Source organism: Lepus europaeus, chromosome 16 (assembly GCF_033115175.1).
Source record: "Lepus europaeus isolate LE1 chromosome 16, mLepTim1.pri, whole genome shotgun sequence".
In the NCBI taxonomy this organism is placed as follows: Eukaryota; Metazoa; Chordata; class Mammalia; order Lagomorpha; family Leporidae; genus Lepus; species Lepus europaeus.
Genome location: NC_084842.1, coordinates 40,954,160 through 40,975,159, shown reverse-complemented (window position 1 = coordinate 40,975,159; position 21,000 = coordinate 40,954,160). Strand labels below are relative to the sequence as shown.

Genomic DNA, 21,000 nt, shown 5'->3' with positions numbered 1-21,000 from the left:
TGCCAGCCCCAACACAGGCATCTGGTGCCGCCTCGGCAGTGACGCTCTGCTGGGCCTTTATGGCCTGCGACACAATGGACACGCGAGGGAACCTTTGCCTCTTTGTGTCCAGAGAGCGACTTGGTCATCCCAGGGCAGTCCGTGCTTTGGTAGAGTGGCTATAGCACAGGGTGGTGCTGAGAGTGACCCAGAGAAAACTGCAGTTCCCACCGAGGACTGACTGAAAAAATCCCCGCGGCGCTGCTACTCACGGTGAACGTAATTGCGTTTTTGACCGTTAACCGACTAAAATGGAAAATGGGCACTGGCACAGCCTGCCACTGCCTGCAGTAAGTTGGAGGGCCTCACAGATGCCAAATTAGGCACTGCATTACCGGGTTCACAGATATTCTTATTTGGGGACGGGAGTTTTGTAGTTTGGATACTAAAAGCCAGAAATATAAGTAGTGTTGTTTTAGGAGCTGTGATGCTTATATAAATGTGTGTGCGTATGTGTGTGTGTGTGGCAAATACATGAAATTAAAAGCTGCGTATTTTTCCTTTGTTACAAGACACATTTCCCTTGCCCATTGCTGCCTAAAGGACACCTGACAGTCTCATCCCAGTGATTAGTGACAGCCACGTACAAGAGCACTGTTAAAGGGTACAAAAAACACAGACTGGCACTAGGGGATCTGCCCGGGGGGGGGGGGGGGGGGATGGCAGTGCCTCCCAGCCTGGGGACCAGCAGCGGGAAGCAGAGAGAAAGGCCCAGCCGTCACTACTAAGGAGGGCTTCAGATCGAGATAGGCCTTTCAACGAATGCAAAAGGATGTAGCCCAGCTCAGAGGATGGAGACAGACTGGGAAGAGCAGGCCTTCCAAAGTAGAGCAGTGCCTGGGAAAAGGGCAAGGCAAACCAAGGTGAAGTTTGGGGAACGATGAGAATAACTAATTTGGAAGAATGAAGAAGCAGAGAGAGAGTTGTAGTCGGCAGTAAGGTTCTTAGGATTGCTTTTGGCCAAATTGTAAGGATTTGGAATATCAGACATTACTGGGGGGAAGGGAGGAGACATGGCTTGGGGGTGAGAGGGACTCTGCTTTACATATGGTCAGTTTGAAGGGAGGGAGCACATTTCTGGTTGGAGAGATTGGCTGCTTGTGCAGAGAGGAGCACAAAAAAAGCTTGGGTCTCAGTGAGACCCCCACCCTGAGAACGCCGGAAGCGAACCAGGGCCCTGCGTCGGAGGTGGGAGAACGGGAATGGCTGTGGCAGTGATGGGTCAGAGAGAAGCAGCTTCCCAAAAGAGAGATCCTGCTGAGACACCAAGGAGGAGGCCTGAGGACAGCAGTGGGACTGCAGGATTACGGGGCTTGGGCGCAGCATAACCATCATCCCTATAGTGAGCAAAATACCTTAAGTGAATTTTTAAAAGATTTATAAAGTCAGACCAAAGGCTAAAAAAAGGCTGCGGTGGGAAGAGGAGAAGGGTTTATTAGCAGAGCAGGGAGTGCTGAGCCGGAGAAACAGCAGCACACGTGTTTCTGCAGTGGAGAGCGGCCCCAGCCCCACCCCCACAGGAACTGCTCCCAGATCCACAAAACCCCAAAGCTGTTTTTCTCTATATCAGGGCAGCATTTATGTGCAATGTTTAAATCTTGAAAGGCTGAAGGAGACGGGTCATAAAAACCTAAAAGTTTACTAGGACCTTACAGACGGAACATTATAAATTTCCATTTTAAAGTTGCAAGGCAGTCCCAGCAAGGGATAAGTGAGTTATCCAAAGTCATAAATAGCTCACGGCTGAGCTGGACTTGAACTTTGTGGGCATTTCTCTGCGTCGTTGCCTCCACGTCCTCACTTGTAGAGGACACAATCGTGACTTTTATCTCCTGAGTTTACTCCCCTAGAAAAATGGCAGCCGTGCAGCCGCGTTTGCCGCTGAGTGCATGCTCGCTCAGTGGAGCAGGATGTTTTGTACTTTAGGGGAATCTGGGGAGTTTGATGAAGTCCAGCAGAGCTTTATTGGGGAGTCTACCTGTGAGTGGAGAGGGAGACCCCGAAGCTGCAGCCTTTGGAGGCGCTGCGGAGAAGGAAGAGTGCTGTTTCGTAAAAACGCGCAGTGAGTGGCTAATGCTTGCTCGCCTTGAAAGATGTGATTCGTTCTTAGAGTCACTGGCTGTGTGTGTACCCGCGCTTTAGATGTACTCGACTCAGCAAACGTCAGCTAAAGTGGCACCGGCCCAGAAGGGATGACACAAGGCCCAGTACAATAGAAAAATGGAAAATCCGGGAAACATTAACTATGGGAAACTCTGAAATATGCCAAAGTCTTTATTTCATTGTAAGACAGAGAGTCAAGTATTTGCCCATCGTTTTTTCTCCCATTCTTCAAGATCTCAGAGAAACGTTCAACTGAAGCCCCGAAGCCCCTGCCCCCTCTGCGTCACAGGGAGCTTTTCTCCTCGGGGTTAGAAGTGACATCACCGACGGTGCTTCAAGCACTGACAACGTGAGGTCGGCTTGTTCAAAAACGTGCTTTGTCGATGTTGAGAATTAATACCATTTTCAACTGGGAACAGCGCAGATTAATGCCTTTCGATGTCCACTCGTTAGCCTGGTTTTTCTAAGAATCAGCAGCTAATATCTTCCTGCTGCTTGCACGGGCCTTTGAAGCCACAGAAAGGAAAATGGCGTCAGGCATGTAACCTCCATGCAGAGTGGAGGCTTTAAGAGCCTGATCTCACTTTCCGCCCAGGACGAGAGGCGCGGGCGGGCGGCCATCGAGACTCATAGGGCACGTCCCATCACGACAGCCCGTTATCACAGTTTACCTTGGCCCAGAAGCCCCGATCCTTTGGTGAGGTTGTAAAAGCTGCGGACCACATCCTGCAGCCTTCCCAGAGCCAACATGACCACTCCCCCGACCACAGACCTCCCAGGGGAGGGCGCTGCACATCTGGAGAGCCAGCTGCAGGACTGAACTTCCGAGGAAGGAGCGGTGCCGTTGGCTGCAGCTTCTCAGTCTGGATCCCTTGTGCAGCCATGCTTTGATATCCCTGAGCCGTTCCCAGGGGGATTATGCATTGGTCAGCAGTTGCTGCCTCTCGCTCGCTCATGGTACATGGAAGGACTTCAAATAGAGATCAACTTTATGGATTAAGACATAAAGAGCTACTGTCTTTCTGTAGTGGAGCCAAATGTGGCTCTGAGACTAAGTGCCAAGGACAAGTCTTTCTTAAAGAGACTCAAGTCGTGTGCTGATTTCATTCAGGTCACTTCTCCCTTGAACCCTCCTCTGTCATTGCCTGTGTTCAGTTCTGGCTTCATCTGGAGAGTTAGCACAATTTACACAAGGCTCAGAATGAATTAAAGATCAAAGAATGGGGCCTTGGAAAGCAAACTATGTCATTTGCAACACGTGTTAAACACACACACACACACAATTCCCAAGCAGTGGTCAATTTTAGTTTGATTTTAACATTCTCTTATTTATGGTACTTTGCAGAAAATCCAGATCTTTATCCCCACTCTCCCCACTGCCCCAGCCTTAGTGGAATGTACTTAAAGTAACAGGTATTTTTGCACTCACAGCCTCCCTAAACCAACCCAAGGTCACACATTCTCATCTGGAGTATACTAACTCATTCTGATGTATATAAATGACTGTAGAAGGCCCCTGTTACGCATAAGAGTGCACATTTCAAGCTTCCAGTGGGTGCCTGAAGCCATATGTAGTGCCCAGCCCTATATACACTGTTTTTCCCTATTCATACATACATACCTATGATTGAGTTTATGAGTTAGACACCAAAGGAGATGAACAATTTATAAAATGGAACAATCATTTCAATATGCTACAATAAACGTTATGCAGATGTGATCTTTGTCACTCAAGATATCTTATTATACTTTTTTTTAAAGATTTATTTTATTTATTTGAAAGGCAGAGTTAGAGGGAGAGCAGAGAAAGAGAGGTCCTCTATCTGCTGGTTCACTCCCCAAATGGCTACACTGGCCAGAGCTGGGCCAGGCTGAAGCTGGGAGCCTGGAGCTTCTTCCAGGTCTCCTATGTGGGCGCAGGGGACCAAGTACTTGGGCCATCTTCTGCTGCTTTCCAAGGCCGTTAGCAGGGAACTGGATCATAAGTGGGCAGCTGGGACTCCAACCAATGCCTATATGGGACGCCAGCACCGGGGGCAACTGCTTAACCCCTACTATGCCACAGTGCCAGCCCCAAGATATCTTATTACACTTTCACCTTTCACTTCAAGTGCTCACTTTTACAACTTGTCTCTGGCATATGCAGATTGCCAACGTCACAGCTCTTCCACTGTAGTGCCGTTACTAAGTAAAATAAGAGTTCCTTGAACAGAAGCCCTGACACCATGACTGTTGGCCTGAGAAGTGAAACAACTACTGAGCAGTTGGGCAGGTAGCATATACAGTGCAGATACTTTGAACAAAGGGATGGCTGACGCCCCTTGGGACAGGGCAGGACAGAGTAGGGTGACATGCACTTTCATCATGCTACTCAGAACAGCATGCCATCTGGAACCTGCGGTAGTTTATTTCTGGAACTTTCCATGTAACATTTTCAGACTGTGGTTGGCCCTGGGGAGCAAAATCTTGGAGAAGGGAGGACAACTGTGCTCTCAAGATTGTGATTTCTGTACTTTTTATCAGGAAGCAATAATAAATTACTGCTCAACAAAGCAAGCTGATAGATAATGATCCTCACGCATAGGAACTAGTTTCTATCATCTAAAAATATAGATTGAGGAGCTGGCACTGTGGCATAGCAGGTAAGGCCACGGCCTGCCAAGCCAGCAACTCTTACACGTGCCTATTCAAGTCCTAGCTGCTCTGCTTTCAATCCAGCTTCCTGCTAACGTGCCTGGGAAAGCGGCGAGAGATGGCCCCTGCGCCTATGTGGGAGACCTGGAGGAAACTCCTGGCTTTGGCCTGGCCCAACCCTGGCCGTTGTGGCCATCTGGGGAGTAGACAAATGGATGGGAGATTGATCTCTCTGTCTCTCCCTCTGTCTCTCTAACACTGCCTTTCAGATAAATAATTAAATTTTATAAAACCCATTGTAGGAGTTTTATAGTCTATCCATTTCATAAATTCCCAAATTAATATCTTTAGCTCTCTCATGCATATAAATACAGAACTTGGACTCATCCCCTAATTTGTTTACCCACCTTCATTTGAAATTTCCCCCTTCTAGTCTTGGGTGCTCCTGCAGCAGGACTGTCCCGCTGAATATGCCTGATGGGCCCAACTGGGTACAGAAACTGCAGCCGGGAGTCCATATCATTTTGTCTTTGACAGTGACATGCCAGGTTTGCTGTGCAGTGGGGCATTGTACGGAAGCTGAAGGTCACAGTCCCCACCTTCAGATGCTTAGACTAGCAGGCCTGGAGGAGCTCACAGTCCAGAGGGTGGGGCCCTGTGCCTCTCCCCCAAGCTGACTTCTGCATCACACAGTCAACAAGGAAAGCAAACCTTGCTTTCAAATCACAAATGTTTTCCAGCTTCATGATCCCAAGAGTTGCTCCAGACTGCTATGAATACCCCATCTTTATTAATGTGGTCATGGGATAAATTATTTTGTGCAACCCAGATATTGCTCCAGAGAGACATACTGGGAATTTCCAATTTACATAAAAGTTGTTTTTCCAGAAGTTTACTTTCACATCATTTATTTTGAGCAGGAGCTGCAGTTCCCCAGAGGAAAAGTGATATGTAGTAGTAATAAGAACTCACATTTTAGCAAACTGTTTGCTGAGCACTTTGCAGAGGATCCTGGAGCTGAGACCTTCTGAGCCAGCCCGCCTTTCACTGCCACTTCTGCCCTTATCACCTGACCTCACCACCCTGGGGCGGGTGGCGTTTAAAAATGGAATAATGACAGTTACCGCCCACAATGATTTTATGTCATGAATCAGTCCGCAGTTAGGCCTTGTGACTGGGAGAAAGGGAAGGAGCCTCTTAGGAGGCGGCCCTCTCAGTGGTCCTGGGCCACCTCCCCAGATGCTACCATTCTTCCCCTGCTACTTGCAATGGGTTCACATGAAAAGGAAAATCCCCTGCAGTTAGTAAAATGTTCCCAGTTTTTAAAAGGTTTATTTACTTATTTATATGAAAGGCAGAGAGAGAGAGAGAGAGAGAGAGAGAAACAGTAACAGATTTTTCCATCCACTGGTTCACTCCCCAAATGCCACGACTGCCAGGGCTGGGCCAGGCCAAAACTAGGAGCCAGGAACTCCATGTAGTTCCCATGTGGGTGGCAGATGCTCAAGCAGTTGGACCATCTGTTGCTGCTTTCCCAGGCGGATTAACAGGGAGCTGGATGGGAAGTGGAGCAACAAAGACTCAAACTGGTATTCCAGTGTGGGATGCAGGCACCAAAAGTGGCAGCTTACCCTGCTGAGCCAAAAAGCTAGCCCTGTTCCCATTTTTTAAAGATCTATTTTTTGTTTGCTTGTTTAATAACAAGGATTGAAGTTATTCTCTCATGCCCTGGAATGTTCTGTGAGCTAATACCATGAGCCAGAAATGTGCCCAGTTAATCCTCATGGTGGCCCCACAGCTGATAGCTGTCTAGCTTGGTCTGGAGCAAGAAGCAAGCAAACCTGGCCTTTTCCTCCTGTACCACACCATCACCTAGGACCAGGTTTATAGTCTGGGTACTTTTCCTAAGCCTGCTTTAATCTAGTGGTGGAAGACTGGATTGGAAAATAAATTGGAATCTATACCTCAGCATTCTTGCCCAATCTAAACCTTTGCTGCATCTGTAAAATTATTCTTGTTAAGAGTTCATATATAAAATTATTCTTGTTAAAAGTTTAGTGCAAACTATTGGGGGTAGAAGGCAGGCAGTTCTTGATTTTCCATAATTTAAGAGGGGAATCCACTGAGTTGGTATTTATATATGTTTTCTTCCTGAAATGCCAAGACCATCTTGTCTTCACACCATTTCACCATAAAAAAAAAATCAAATTTGAAATCAGGCTTTCTTAAATATGTAAATATTTAAAACTTTGATGATTCAGATTCCAAAGGCCCTGGATGCTATCAGGACAAGAGGGCATGAAAACAAATAAATCCCTCCACCCTAAAGATTGGCACTGAACTTTAAAAAAGAATAATTTTATAGATAGATAGAGCAAATATTTCGATTGGGCAAGAACAGAGATGTAGAACCCAATTTATCTTCCCACTTAGTCATCTCTCCTGCCACTGGTTTAAAACAAGCTTACAAAAGTACCCAGGCTCAAGAAACATAACCACACAGACTTTTAAAAAGCAAATGTGTATTTATTTTCATTACTTTGAAAGAATGACAAAGAACACAAGAGGAAGCATTCTTCCACCCACTGGTTTACTCTTTAAATGCCCGCAACAGCCAGGGCTGGGCCAGGCCAGGCCAAAGCCAAGATCCTGGAACTCCATCTAGGTCTCCCCACATAGGCCACAGGGTCCCAAGTACTTGAGCCATCAGGAATACTTACCAAGAAGTGGCATCAGAAACAGAGTACCGGCCGGCACCGCGGCTCAGTAGGCTAATCCTCCGCCTGTGGTGCCAGCACACAAGGTACTAGTCCCTGTCGGGGCGCAGGATTCTGTCCCGGTTGCCCCTCTTCCAGGCCAGCTCTCTGCTGTGGCCCGGGAGTGCAGTGGAGGATGGCCCAAGTGCTTGGGCCCTGCACCCCATGGGAGACCAGGAGAAGCACCTGGCTCCTGGCTTCGGATCAGCGTGGTGCGCCGGCCGCAGCACGCTGGCCGCGGCGGCCATTGGAGGGTGAACCAAAGGAAGGAAGACCTTTCTCTCTGTCTCTGTCTCTCTCACTGTTCACTCTGCCTGTCAAAAAAAAAAAAAAAAAAAGAAAGAAAGAAAGAAAGAAAGAAAGAAAGAAAGAAAGAAAGAAAGAAAGAAAGAAAGAAAGAAAGAAAGAAAGAAAAGAAAAGAAAAAAGAAACAGAGTACCTGAGACTCAAACTGGCCCTCCTGGGGAAGTGGGCATCCCATTGGTCAGTTTAACCTGTGTTACAACACCCTCCCCACCTGCCCCATTTTGCCCCACCCACCCCATTTTGCCCCACCACAGACTTCTTGAAAAATCACATGGAAAGTTGAGTTTCTTTTATGTGGGTGCTCACTGTGTAGTGAAAGAGACCAGGGAAAGACACAAGGTCTAACCTAGCTTTGTAACCCTGAGCCAACTTCAAATCTTGCTTGCCCATTTGACAGACGCACAACAGAAGGTCTGGTGATTTCCGTTCCTTGACTACTGAAACTTTCAGAACTGAAGGATGAATAACAGTGGGGAATTCTTGGACTTTTGGTATTGGCGGGGGCGTGGTAGGTAGAGAGGGAGAATGAAACAAGAAGCTGGGAGGAGTTTGATGGGCTAGTTCTGCAAAAACAACAGTGTGACACTCCCGGGTACTTGCCACCAGCACTCTCCAGAGCTCTTAACCTGACGTCAGCCCCACACAGTATTGCTAAAAGGTTCAGTCAAGTTTCATTTCCCTATTTTCATTTTCAAGGAAAGAACAACAGAAAAAATTAGGGAAACCAGAGTAGTGATCAATTTTTAATAATGACTTTTTAAAAAAAGATTGATTTATTTGAAAGTCAGAGTTACACAGAGAGAGAAGAGGTAGAGAGAGAGAGAGAGGTCTTCCATCCACTGTTTCACTCCCCAGTTGACCGTAATGGCTGGAGCTACGCTGATCCGAAGCCAGGAGCCAGAAGCTTCCTCTGGGTCTTCCCACATGGGTGGCAGGGGCCCAAACACCTTGCTCATCCTCCACTGCTTTTGCCAGGCCATTAGCGGGGAGCTGGATCAGAAGCAGAGCAGTCAGGACCTCGAGCCCATATGGGATGCTGGCATCTCAGCATTACCTGCTATGCCACAACACTGGCTCTGACACGTAACTTTCCAAAAACCATAGGCAATCTTGCCTTTCTGGTGCCTTTCTTCTGTTATTTAAAAAAAAAAAAAAAAAAAACAACTTTTATACAAATAATGAGGACTGAGAAAATAATATAAAATTGTGCAGTTCATCATCTCAGAATCTAGCATCAACCATTTAACTCAAGTGTGAAGAAAAGTTATCGGCTGGCGCTGCGGCTCACTTGGCTAATCCTCCGCCTGCGGCACTGGCACCCCGGGTTCTAGTCCTGGTTGGGGCGCCAGTTCTGTCCGGGTTTCTCCTCTTCCAGTTCAGCTCTATCTGTGGCCCAGGAAGGCAGTGGAGGATGGCCCAAGTGGTTGGGCCCTGCACCCGCATGGGAGACCAGGAGGAAGCACCTGGCTCCTGGCTTCCGATCGGCACAGTGTGCTGGCCCTAGCAGCCATTTGGGGGGTGAACCAACGGAAGGAAGACCTTTCTCTCTGTCTCTAACTCTGTCCAAAAAAAAAAAAAAAAAAGTTATCATCTGCACAGAAATAGACACTTAGAGATCTTAAATAGCTTTTAAAAAGATTTGTTTGAAAGAGTGAGAGTGAGAAGAGAGACAGAGACCTTCCATTCACTGATTCACTCCCCAAATACCCACAACAGCTGCAGCTATCTGGGTTATCCACATGGGGTGGCAGGAACCCAAATACTTGGGCCATCACCTGCCATCTCCAGGGTGCATTAGTAAGAGCTGCATTGGAAGCTGAGGAACCAGGACTCAAGGGGACACTCTAACATGGGATGAAGGCAACTCCACTACAGAACAGTGCCCACCGCCCAAAATATTTTTGCTGCCCTTTTCCCACCCCTCCCTCTTCCCCCTCTCCATGCCAAAAATGGGAAACAGGAGAGCTGGAAACCCTAGCAGAATTCTTTATTGCAGTATGTACCAGGGCATTTCAGAAAGCTTATAGAAGATGAAAAAACTGCATGGGTTTCAGATTTTTTTTGCACCAGAATCCTCTTTTAAGTTCATTTTTCATGAATTTTCTGAAACAAATTGTTAGAAAGCCTATTCATTTCTGGTGAAATGAGATATTCATAATTTTTTGATCAGTCACTTACTGCTAAAACTAGTGCCCCAAACAGCTCTAAGCCCATCTGAAGTAGCAGATCTGATGGATCCCTTTAATGTCAAAAGAGGAGGCTGAGCCCTTGGAGAAAGTTGGAACCCATCTGACAATGGCCTGGGCTTCCCTACCTTCCTGGAAGGCTGCCTTCTCAGGACCATTCCCTAATCCTGGGCAGGGAAATCCTCACTCCAGATGCAAGGCCGGGTGTCATGACTGTGGCAGCCTCAGCCGAGCCAGCGCAACCTTAAAGTGCCTTGAAACACAACCTGGGCTGTGGGCATTGTGAGCCGAGGCTGGCACGGGGGCAGGGAGCTGTGCCTTTGAGGACAGCCAGGCAGAGGGCTTCCAGGCCAGGTGCGGGGTCAGTGGAAGAGTGCGGAAGAACTCTGGTGATAAACATTCCAGGAATAGGATGCATTTTGCAATCATGAGGAAATATGAAAGCAATCGGAAAGGCAGGAAGATCCAGAGGGAGCATCTGGGGATTCCAAGTGAGAATGCCTGGTACTGGGTTTTAGAGCCGGTGGGTGGTTTTTACGAGTTCTATTCCTGAGCCAGTCCTAAATACAGGAGAGCAGAAGCACGTGTGCTGGGTGGTGGGCCCAGACCGCACGGACATCTGGGTCTCCAGGGCAGCAGTCAATCTCCCCAGTGGCCACTTTCAAAGGCTGGAATTAAGTTCAGTGGGAGCCCACAGAATTCCTTCTTGGTGCAATCAGCACAGGTTAAAAATAGGGAACTATCTGCTCTGTGTACCTTTCAGTTTTCAGGAAAGTGCTTCCTTGACTTCTCAAGGGTTTAAGTATAGTCACTTTACTGGGTAATTACAGAAGACAGGCAAGGACTGTAGAATGGGGTGTTCCCGCATTTCACAACAGACCCAAAGCCTTTTTTTTTTCTTATCAGTAGCTTCAGTTCCTTTTATTGCTTTGAGTTTCTGAAAGCTTGAGTTTTGAAGTGTAAATGCCTGTGGATAAGAATGTTTTAGGTTTGGTTTGGGTTTGTAGTTTTAAAAGGGTTAAAGTTAGGCACATAGCTTTCTCTGTTCAAGGAATTATTCCTGTTTTATCCGCTTCTTACAGTGCCACCTGCTGTTGAAGTGTCTTTTAACAGCCCGGTTGATGGCTGTGTTTTTACCTGATGGGAATAACATCTTGGATGACTCAACAGGAAAGTTTTGAGTAAAAGAGCAAGATCTTAGCTGATTGCTAGCTGCTGACTTTATTTAAAAAAAAAAAAAAGTAACAAACTTTGTCTTATCGATGGAAAATTTTTGGGCAGTTAAATCCACAGCACTAGTCCAGCTTTGAAGCACCTAAGAACACAACCTAGGCTGTGGGCATTGTGAGCCAAGGCTGGGACGGAGGCCGGAAGCTGTGCCTTTGAGGACAAGATGGCTTCCAGCCCAGGTGCAGGGTCAGCGGAAGAGTACGCAAGAGCGTTTATTATAAAATTTATTTTTATAAAATTGTTTATTATATACATACTATAAAATTAATCCTTGGTACTGCTTATGGAACACCCACATATTCAAAAATACCTGTCTCTCATTCGCATGCGTCTGAGATACAGCACATACAGTATCTGTGTGCATTGGCAATTCAAGATTTACTAACATTCTGCATGTAGTAAAAGACTTTAAGGGGGAAATGCAGAGATTAAAGCAACTCTTCAATAAAAAGCAGCTGAATTTACTGGATATTGAGTTGATTGCATTGAAGCAGGCAGTTGGACCAACCTTCATCTGCCAAAAATAACTTCAGTCAAGTGTTTTCCTTTTTTCAACTTTCTCATTCTGATAAAATTTTCAAAAAAATTGGCTACAAATCAGAGGACCGAGAACTCACGTCTAACGTTTTTTCCTTTAATATTGCTGGTTCTGCTAAGATGAAGTGTGACTCCTGGAGGTCGGACAACATCTCCAGCGGGATGGGTAACCTGGCTTGAATCATCTTAGGTACAACTGAATCAGGCGTCGAGACCCCCGGCCCTGCTCAACCGACGCTGTGTGCCCTGGCCAGAGGGGTCCGCGGCGGGCGCCGGCTCTCCCCTGCCCTGGCCGTGGCGGGCAGAAGTTGCTCGCAGCCCCAATCTCAAAGTGTCCCCCTCTCTCTGTCTCCCCGCAGGGACCCGCTGAAGATCCAGCAGCTCCAGAACCAGATCCGCCTGGAGCAGGAGGCCAGCGCTCGGCAGCGCAGCGCGCCGCCCTCGCCGCCCTTCCCGCCGCCGCCCGCCTTCCCCGAGCTCGCGGCCTGCGCGTCGCCCGCCTCTCCGGAGCCCATGAGCGCGCTCGCCTCCCGCTCCGCCTCCGCCATGCAGTCCTCCGGCTCCTTCAACTACGCGCGCCCCAAGCAGTTCATCGCGGCGCAGAACCTGGGCCCGGCGTCGGGCCACGGCACGCCGGCCTCCAGCCCCAGCTCGTCCAGCCTCCCGTCGCCCATGTCTCCGATCCCGAAGCAGTTCGGCCGCGCGCCCGTGCCGCCCTTTGCGCAGCCCTTCGGCGCCGAGGCCGAGGGCCCCTGGGGCCCGTCCTCTCCATCGCCGCCGCCGCCGCCGCCTCCGGTCTTCAGCCCCACGGCCGCCTACCCGGTGCCCGACGTGTTCCCGCTGCCGCCGCCCCCACCGCCGCTGCCCAGCCCGGGCCCGGCCCCGCACTGCGCCGCGCCCGCGGCCCGCTTCGGCCACAGCCAGACACCCGCGGCCTTCCTCAGCGCCCTGCTGCCCTCGCAGCCGCAGCCGGCCGCCGTCAATGCCCTGGGGCTGCCCAAGGGAGTCACCCCCGCGTAAGTGACAGCGCCGCCCCTGTCCCCAGCCCCACAGCGCCCTGTAGCGCTGGCCCAGTGGCTCCAGGTGTCAAATGCCACCGCGGCTTTGCCCAGCTCTTCTCCCGCAGCTGTCTTCTGAATTGCCTACGGGAGCCCTTCAGCATCCACCCAGGCTCTTAATGATTACCAACCGTGGTGGCCTGGGCCGCGGGGTAGCGGTGGGGTGGGGGATGGGAGGTGGGGCTAAGTGGTTCACCCCTGTTGCACCTGCCACGGTGTCCCTATGACGGAGCATCAACCCACCTACACAGCTGAGGGTGCTAGTAGTTAAATCTCGTTACCCTGCGGTCACGTGGCCACTAAAGTTGAATTTCAGCCCATGTGTGCCTGAGTTAGCAGCAAGCAACAGGCCTTAATGTTTTCAGATCAGCATTTCGGTAGATGGGGAGGGGGTTGCTTAGTTAAGTGTACACTTAGTGACTTGGAAACACCTAAATTAACAGGATTAGAATGAAGCCTTTCCGCGCATCTGGTGACTGTTCGGAAGGGGGACAAACGTGGCAGTGTTTCTGTGCCGCCGAAGCGGGGATGTAGAAATGTAGAAGGTGGAGTGAAGAAATGGGGGCCGCCGGGGAGTCAGGAGATGCGCAGGGCTCCTGGCTCCGGTTGGCCAGTATTTGCAGGTGATCTAGTAACTGCCCGTCCTTAGGCCCATGAAGTGGCAGCCCTTGGAACCTTCCGAGCGGAACATCTCAGGATAGATCCGCTGACATCTACAAATGGGCAGTAAGCCTTCCAAAGGAGCACGTTTGGCATGCTTGAGATACGAGTGAGAGGAGTAAAAGCTGGCACTTGCTTTCCTGAACATTTCAGTGCCTGTCTCTCAACGCTGCTGAAATCCTGCTGCAGAGTTTACCAAAAGTCCAGATTGTTCCAGGAGGAAAGAAGGAAGTCCTGATCAAGCATGAAAAGGCAGCCTTCGCATCCCAGTTATTCCCACTCACCCAGGCAGGTTTCCCACTGTGGGATGTTCTGATGGCACCGCAGAGACAGGCCCTGCAGGTCTGGCCTTGCCCGGGTGGTGCCGGGAGCTGTGGGGAGCAGTGCCTTGTTCTGCTGGGCGTGTTCTAAAGGTTGATGATGTGAATTCTCTGTTTGGAATCTGGTGGGCTTGATTCTAATTCCGTTCATTTAGGTTTTTCCAAGTCACTAAGTGTGTACTTAACTTGATATTTGATGTCTTTTGAAGCATTTTTCCCTCCTGCATACATTCTGAATTAAAAACAAAAATGTTGCTATTTATGGGTGGGTTGTAAGCCAGGTAATTGGCCAGAGATTGAGTCCCTTTCAGGGCTACCACGACTAATGGGCATCCTTGAGCCTTTAGGAACTGCTGAACTATGCATAAATGTGTGTGTGTGTGAGAGAGAGAGAGAGAGAGAGAGAGAATATGAGGATGAATTACTTTGCTGGGGACTTGTGAAACAGCAAATTCTGTTTCACTTAAATGTGCTGTGTCTCTAGTAGGATGATTTTGCCATATATGTCCGGTACCAGCAACCAGATTGATTATATGTCATTCAGGAGAGTTGATTTTTCTCTCTACCTTATTTTACCAAAAACTTAAATAGAAATTTCAAAGTCTCAGTTTTCTTAATCACTCATGGCACACTTGCTGTTTTATTCTGTTTGTGTTTTCAGTATTGCTCTCATGAGATGTTTGGTACACAGCAAGTTTCTAAATAGCTGGTAGAGATGAGGCTCTGTTTCTCATGTGCCTAGGTCACAGAGGTCAAGGATGGCACAAAGGCCGTGGTTGCCAGTGATAAACCACAAAGCCAAAACGGCAAAAAAGAGTGGGCCTGTGTGAGACGCCCAGCGACCAAATGCGGTTGTGGGTAGGCTATGGTTTGTGGCTCCTCTGCACGCCCAGTTTCTCCCAGGCCGCTCCTTCTTCAGGCAGAGGAACCATCTCTTACTCAAAGGGGCTGACAGATGCGAAGGTGGCTCAGTCTTCCAGACGGTCACCATGAGGAGAAAGTGCCTTAGAGGAAATCTGGGTGCACGTTTATAAAATGAATGTGTCCATTCTCCCCCCGGTCTCGCTCCTCCGCTGGGTAAGTTGCTCCTAGGAGACGGTGGGTATCCAGGAGACTGGCCAGTGCCCCAGGGGCGGAGGGCGGCGTTCCTGCCCCCGCTGGTCTCAAGGTGAGTCATTCCAGAGCCAGCCCTGAGAACCCGCTGGGCACTGTACCTTTTGCCCACCTTCACGCTCCTGGAATCCGCTCTCATAAGAGAGTGCCACACAGCACAGGGCCATAGTGTTTTACGCTCTTAATTGCCTCTCTTCTATCAGTAGGGCTTTGTGTGTCACAAGTAAGAGCGTATGTCAATGAAAAGTGCGCTAATTAGGATGTACAAGTGAGAGCCTTTATTCTGTAGGCACTCGGCGCGTTACACACATTACCTCATTGTCCCTCTCTTTCTCTCCGACTTACAAGAAACAAGGAGGTGGGACAGTGTCCTCATTCTCCACGCGAGAGGTGAAGGGTATCCCAGGCCTCGGGCACAGCCTGAGCAGGAGAAGCACTGTGGGTGTGGCCTTGGTTGAGCTCCGGTAAATGTGATCTCAATCAAAGAACACTGTTGCAGACACAGCAAAGCAGTACCCCGAGTCTTAGGGCAGAGTTCCTAACAGATTTAGCTGTAGTTTTCATTCCATGCTGTCAAGTCACTGCAGGTGGTAAGGTCGTAACCACTGAGAAAGGAACCCAGGAGACGAGAGCCACCTTGGGCTTTGCCGACATCATCAGTCCCGTCTTTCAGCAGAGCAGGTGAGGGCCTTGACGTTTGCCACTAGAGAGCAGGGAACCCGAGGTGTTGGAGGTTCCCAGGGTCTTGTATCCTACAGGAGTCCATAAAACGTACTCAACCCTGGGTAAGTATCCACCAGTGGATTAGTAGGAGGGGCTCCAGGGCTTGCTGTGAGGAGGTGAGGGACGATTCTGTAGACGTGTCTGTGCCCCAGGGGCAGCTGGGAGTCAGGCCCGCTCTGTCGTGGGTGGCTGTGTTCCAGGTTGTGCAGAGTTAGTGAGCAGGGGCGTCTCCAGTGCCTTTGTCATTGTAGCCTTTAGAGCACCCAAAAGGCAATGTGATGAGAATTTAATATTAAAGTTATTAATTTTCATTGCAATCTGAGCAAAAGAGCCCCATTTTTTTGTACTTTAACAGCGTTGGTTTCATAATAAACTTCAGTTAACGAAAAATAGAATTGATACACAAAAACTCAGTTTTGGATTTTTTTAAATAGATTTGTTCATAAATTACATTCTTGAATGTAAGAGATACCTAAATGCCAATGTGTTAATGAGTTTGCTCACAAACTTTGGGTAATGTGGTTATTGTCAGATTTCACTGAATGTGAGAAGAGGAGGACATTTAGTTGTTAAAATAATTTTTTTTCTGGTTGCTAGACTGGTACCTGATCAGTTAAATCCACATTGAACTCTGAAGGGCTGAGTTCTGACAGAATTGCCTCAGAAAGTATAGCAAGGGAAGGATGCTTTAAGATTATTCAGTAGCCAGACAAGCAACAAAGACCCTGGGTTGCTGCCTGTGTGTGTGTGTAAGATGTGTCTGCCCCAGGCACCTGAGTTCTGTTTTAAAATGGCAAGCAAGTGGCTTACTGGCACAGCGGGAGTAAACACATCAGTACTGTTTTCGGCACAGCTGGACTGCGCGTCTACACACTGAAGCATTCACTGGGGCAGGCTTGCTAGTGTGCTTGTTCGGCTAAGGCTTGCCTCTAAGGATGGACTTTTGTGAAGAGTTCTGGTTTTGCTAAGTTTACTTTGAATAAGCTTTGTTTAATTGTAGGGAACTGTCTTGAAGGGAAATCATTTTTGTCACCAGCTACTTTTACCTCCTCATGGGTTGCTGATCCTCGTTTATCTAAAGCAGGTGCCCTTTGGGGGAGCACAGCCACCCATCTTACATGGAACTCTAACACAGAATTCATTTTACAAGAAAACAAAACATGTTTGCCAAAGCTTTGCCTGAACAACGTATCACTTCCTTCCTGGTGTTCCTTTCCCAAATACTCCATTTTTATTTGTCTTTAACCTTACATGTAAACCTTACCCTCAGTTCTTTACTCCGGTTCCCAAAGTGTTGTCTGAATTACATTAGTCTAGTAAGATGCTTCTAAGAAAAAAAAAGAAAAAGAGGTGCTGTATTAAAATTAGTGTAAGGAGGCCGGCACCGTGGCTTAACAGGCTAATCCTCCGCCTTGCTGCGCCGGCACACTGGGTTCTAGTCCCGGTTGGGATGCCGGATTCTATCCCTGTTGCCCCTCTTCCAGGCCAGCTCTCTGCTATGGCCCGGGAAGGCAGTGGAGGATGGCCCAAGTGCTTGGGCCCTGCACCCGCATGGGAGACCAGGAGAAGCACCTGGCTCCTGGCTTCGGATTAGCGCGATATGCCGGCCGCAGCGGCCATTGGAGGGTGAACCAACAGCAAAAAGGAAGACCTTTCTCTCTCTCTCTCTCTCTCTCTCTTTCTGTCTCTCTCTCTCTCTCTCACTCTCTCACTATCCACTCTCCCTGTCCAAAAAAAAAAAAAAAAATTAGTGACAGGAACAATGCAATCTATACCTCTCTCCTCCAGGCTCACCATGTCCGTCTGTTGACACTGCTGGGAGCATTCCAGCCAGGGCACTTCGGCACCACCCAGCTCTCCCTGGAGGTTTCTCACAACCAGCTACTTCCTGTCATTTATTTATTTTTAAGATTTATTTATTTAGGGGCCGACGCTGTGGCACAGCAGATTAACACCCTGGCCTGAAGCGCCAGCATCCCATATGGGCGTCAGTTTGAGACCCAGCTACTCCACTTCCAGTCCAACTCTCTGCTATGGCCTGGGAAAGCAGTGGGAGATGGCCCAAGTCCTTGGGCCCCTGCACCCATGTGGGAGACCTGGAAGAAGCTCCTGGCTCCTGGATTCGGATTGGCACAGTTCTGTCCGTTGCAGCCAATTGAGGAGTGAACCATCAGATGGAAGACCTCTCTCTCTCTCTCTCTCTCTGGCTCGCTCTCTCTCCCTCTACTTCTCCTTTCTCTGTGTAACTCTGACTTTCAAATAAATAAATAAATCTTTTAAAAAAGAGATTTATTTATTTGAAAGGCATAGTGACAGAGGAAGAGACAGAGAGAAAGAAACCTTCCATCCTCTGGTTCACTCCCCAGTGGATGGCAACGAGGCTGGGCTAGCCCAAAGTCGGGAGCCTTTTACTCCCTGTGGGTCTCCCACGTGGATGGCAGGCATCCATGCACTTGGGCCATCTGCTGTTTTCCCAGACACATTAGCAGGGAGCTGGATTGGGACCAGAGCAGCCAGGCCTCGAACCAGCATTCTGATACAGGATGCTGGCATTGCTGCAGCTTAACCCTACTTCCTGTTGTTTAGATCTCACTTTGGTTTCCCCTCTGAGGTTTGGTTGCACAAAGCAAGCTGTCCATTGATATTCCCATCACTTCCCAGCACTTACCACCTCTTTGTATGTCCTTCCTCCGTTCTTTCTGCCTGTCCACTGTAGAATATAATTTTTTGAGTACTGTGATGTCATTTCATTGAGCATTGTATTCCCAGCACCTAGGACAGAGTTGAGCCCTGAAAAAGGCACTCAGTAAGGATTCTTTGCACATTCTTGGAAACTCTGGTCAAGATCCTTGGCATCTTTGTCAACTCCTTGCCCTATTTCATTCTGTTGCACCCATCTAATCTCGTGTCTGCGATTCACTTCCATGCTGGGTATCTTGTGTTGGCCTCCCGAGAGGAGCTCTTACTAGGCCAGGTGCTGTTCTCAGTGTTTAAATACATGGGTGCGTGCTGTTTTCTCGGTGCTCCTATGAGATACACGCTATCTACCGCCCACACTTTACAGCACAGGAAATCGAGGTGCATAATCGTGAGGTGACCCATGGAAGCCACACAGCCTGGCGGGTCTCACTCCTGTGCCTGAATTCATGCTGAGCCTGAATTCCTTCCTCTTCATCTCTGTTTGGCTGCTTCCTCGTCACTTCACGGTGGCTGTCTTAGCCTTGTCTTCCTTTCCTGGAGCCATCTGCAGTCACTCCAGCCAGCATTGTTCTCTTTTTCACTCTTATTGCACCTAAAATGAGCCTTGTCCTTCATGTACTCCCAGCTTGGTTATTGATTTGGTTGGCTTTGCCATCTCACATGAAGACAGCACTGAGACTATAGTAATGACCTTTGTTTTGTTATTTTTCAATTGTTGTACACAAAATTTCTAATACACAGTGCAAGTCCATGGTGCGGTCAGGCTGCCCAGTCACTTACCTTACAGACCAACACTTTTTTTTTCTAAGCTTATTAGAATTTTTATTGCGGTACTGGCTAACACTGTACCTAGCTAGCTAGTCAGTAATACTTTTGGAATAGCTATTAGACATTTCTGTAAACTCCTTAGTGATTTTTACTGCATTGGTAATTGTTAAGACTCAGAAATACGAGAACCTTGAATTTTGTAAGTAAAAGGAAAATGTCTTTACAAAAGGTTGAAACAGGGATTAGTAAATGTTTTTACAGTGCTGGTAATCTGCCTATGTTTAGGAAACTGACTTACTAAAAGAAATGATAAGCATCTTTATTTGGGTCAAAGTATAAACTTTAAAAAAAAAGTATATTTTTATTTATTTGAAAAACAGAGATGACAGGGAGAGGGAGATCTTCCATCTGCTGATATTCTTCCCAAATGGCCACAATAGCCAGGGCTGGACTAGGCTGAGCCAGGAGCCAGGAGCTCCAGGAGGGTCTCCCAGTGGGTGGAAGGAACCCAAGTACTTGGGCCATCCTCTGCTCCCTCCCAGGAGCCTTAACAACAAGCAGGACTGGAAGCAGAGGTGGGACTCCTTCGCAGGCACTCGAGCATGGGATATGGGCATCCCCGGTGGCGCCACAACACCCACTGCAGAGAGCAGTTGTTTTGGTATTGTTGGAAAGAAGAAAACACCTGTGTGGCAGGAGCTGCAGCCAAGGAGAGTGGCTTCCTGTGAGGTGCCCCAGAGCAGTTCTGAAAGAATGAACTATGCTGTCCGAGCAGTAGGACTTCTGTAGTGCATAGACAGATGCTTGCTTGTCTGATGGAGCTTGTGGCTATCTTTAAAAAAACCAAAACCAGTCCTCTACTTGTGTGCAGGTGATCTGTTCTGTGCCTGATAATCCTCCCATTCCCCATTTCCTCCTCATTTGCGCTGTGAACGCGGTTCTTGTGTAGTCTGCACTGCAAGGCAGCGATGCCTTCTGTCATCCAAGGCTGCTCTTCTTCGTACGGTTGTGCAACGTGCTAATGTTGCTCAGCCTTAGAGCAACAGTGGGAACTTGGGTGTTCCCGCAGCTGATGCAACAAAGACCTACCTGCCTTCCATTTCACTTTTCAGGTGACTTCCAAACCGAGCTCCCTGCTTCTCAGATGGAAGCAGCCAGCAACATAGAACGTGACTTGCAGAACACTGTGATTTTCACTGGTTCTGAGGCTGACGCTTCACCTGTGGGCTGGTGCCAGTTTTCATGACCGAGGAGGGGGAGAGGGTTAGAGGCCAGAAGTGGAGATGCACAGTGCATCCATTCACTCATTCCAAAAATAGTATTTGAGTGTCTGTTAATTGTGATTTACAAAGGAGCCATGGTGACAAAGAGACCATTTTTAAAGAACATGTGATAATAGAGCAGGACAGATGCTAATAAGAAAATAACTATGGTATAGTGACTAATTGGGTAGACTTAGGGAGACATTAAACTGAAGACGTTAAACTTCTATCTGATGGTTCACTCCCCAAATGGCTGCATTATCCTGAGGCTGGCCCAGGCTGAAGGCAGGAGCCTGGAACTCCATTTGGGTCTCCCAAGTGGGTGCAGGGACCCAAGCACTTGGGCCATCCTCTGCTGCTTTTCCAGGCACATCAGCAGGGAGCTGGATCAGAAGGGGAGCAACCAGGACTCGAACTGGTGCCCATTTGGAATGCTAGCATCATAGGAAGTAACGCTTCCCCTTAAAGGATTTATGGTACTAAAAATTGAGGTTATAAGTCATAATTCCTACAGCTCCTGCTATCATTCCATCTCAGGTTCGTTGTCTAGTTCCCTAAATATTAAGATCAATTCCCAGTGAGTAGGATACAATTTAATGTTTGGC

At 48.4% G+C, this 21,000-nt stretch overlaps 1 protein-coding gene across 2 annotated transcripts in view; it reads left to right on the top strand.

Moving 5' to 3' along the window:
- Positions 1 to 21,000, top strand: part of PALLD (palladin, cytoskeletal associated protein) — a 446,867-nt gene that overhangs the window by 387,955 nt on the left and 37,912 nt on the right. Inside the window, exon 9 of one of the 2 annotated variants that reach the window (XM_062213618.1) lies at positions 12,151 to 12,807. The exons of the other annotated variant lie outside the window; for it this stretch is intronic. Coding sequence (XP_062069602.1) covers positions 12,151 to 12,807 — 657 coding nt within the window. The remainder of the gene's footprint in view (positions 1 to 12,150; positions 12,808 to 21,000) is intronic. 2 annotated transcript variants of the gene reach the window in all.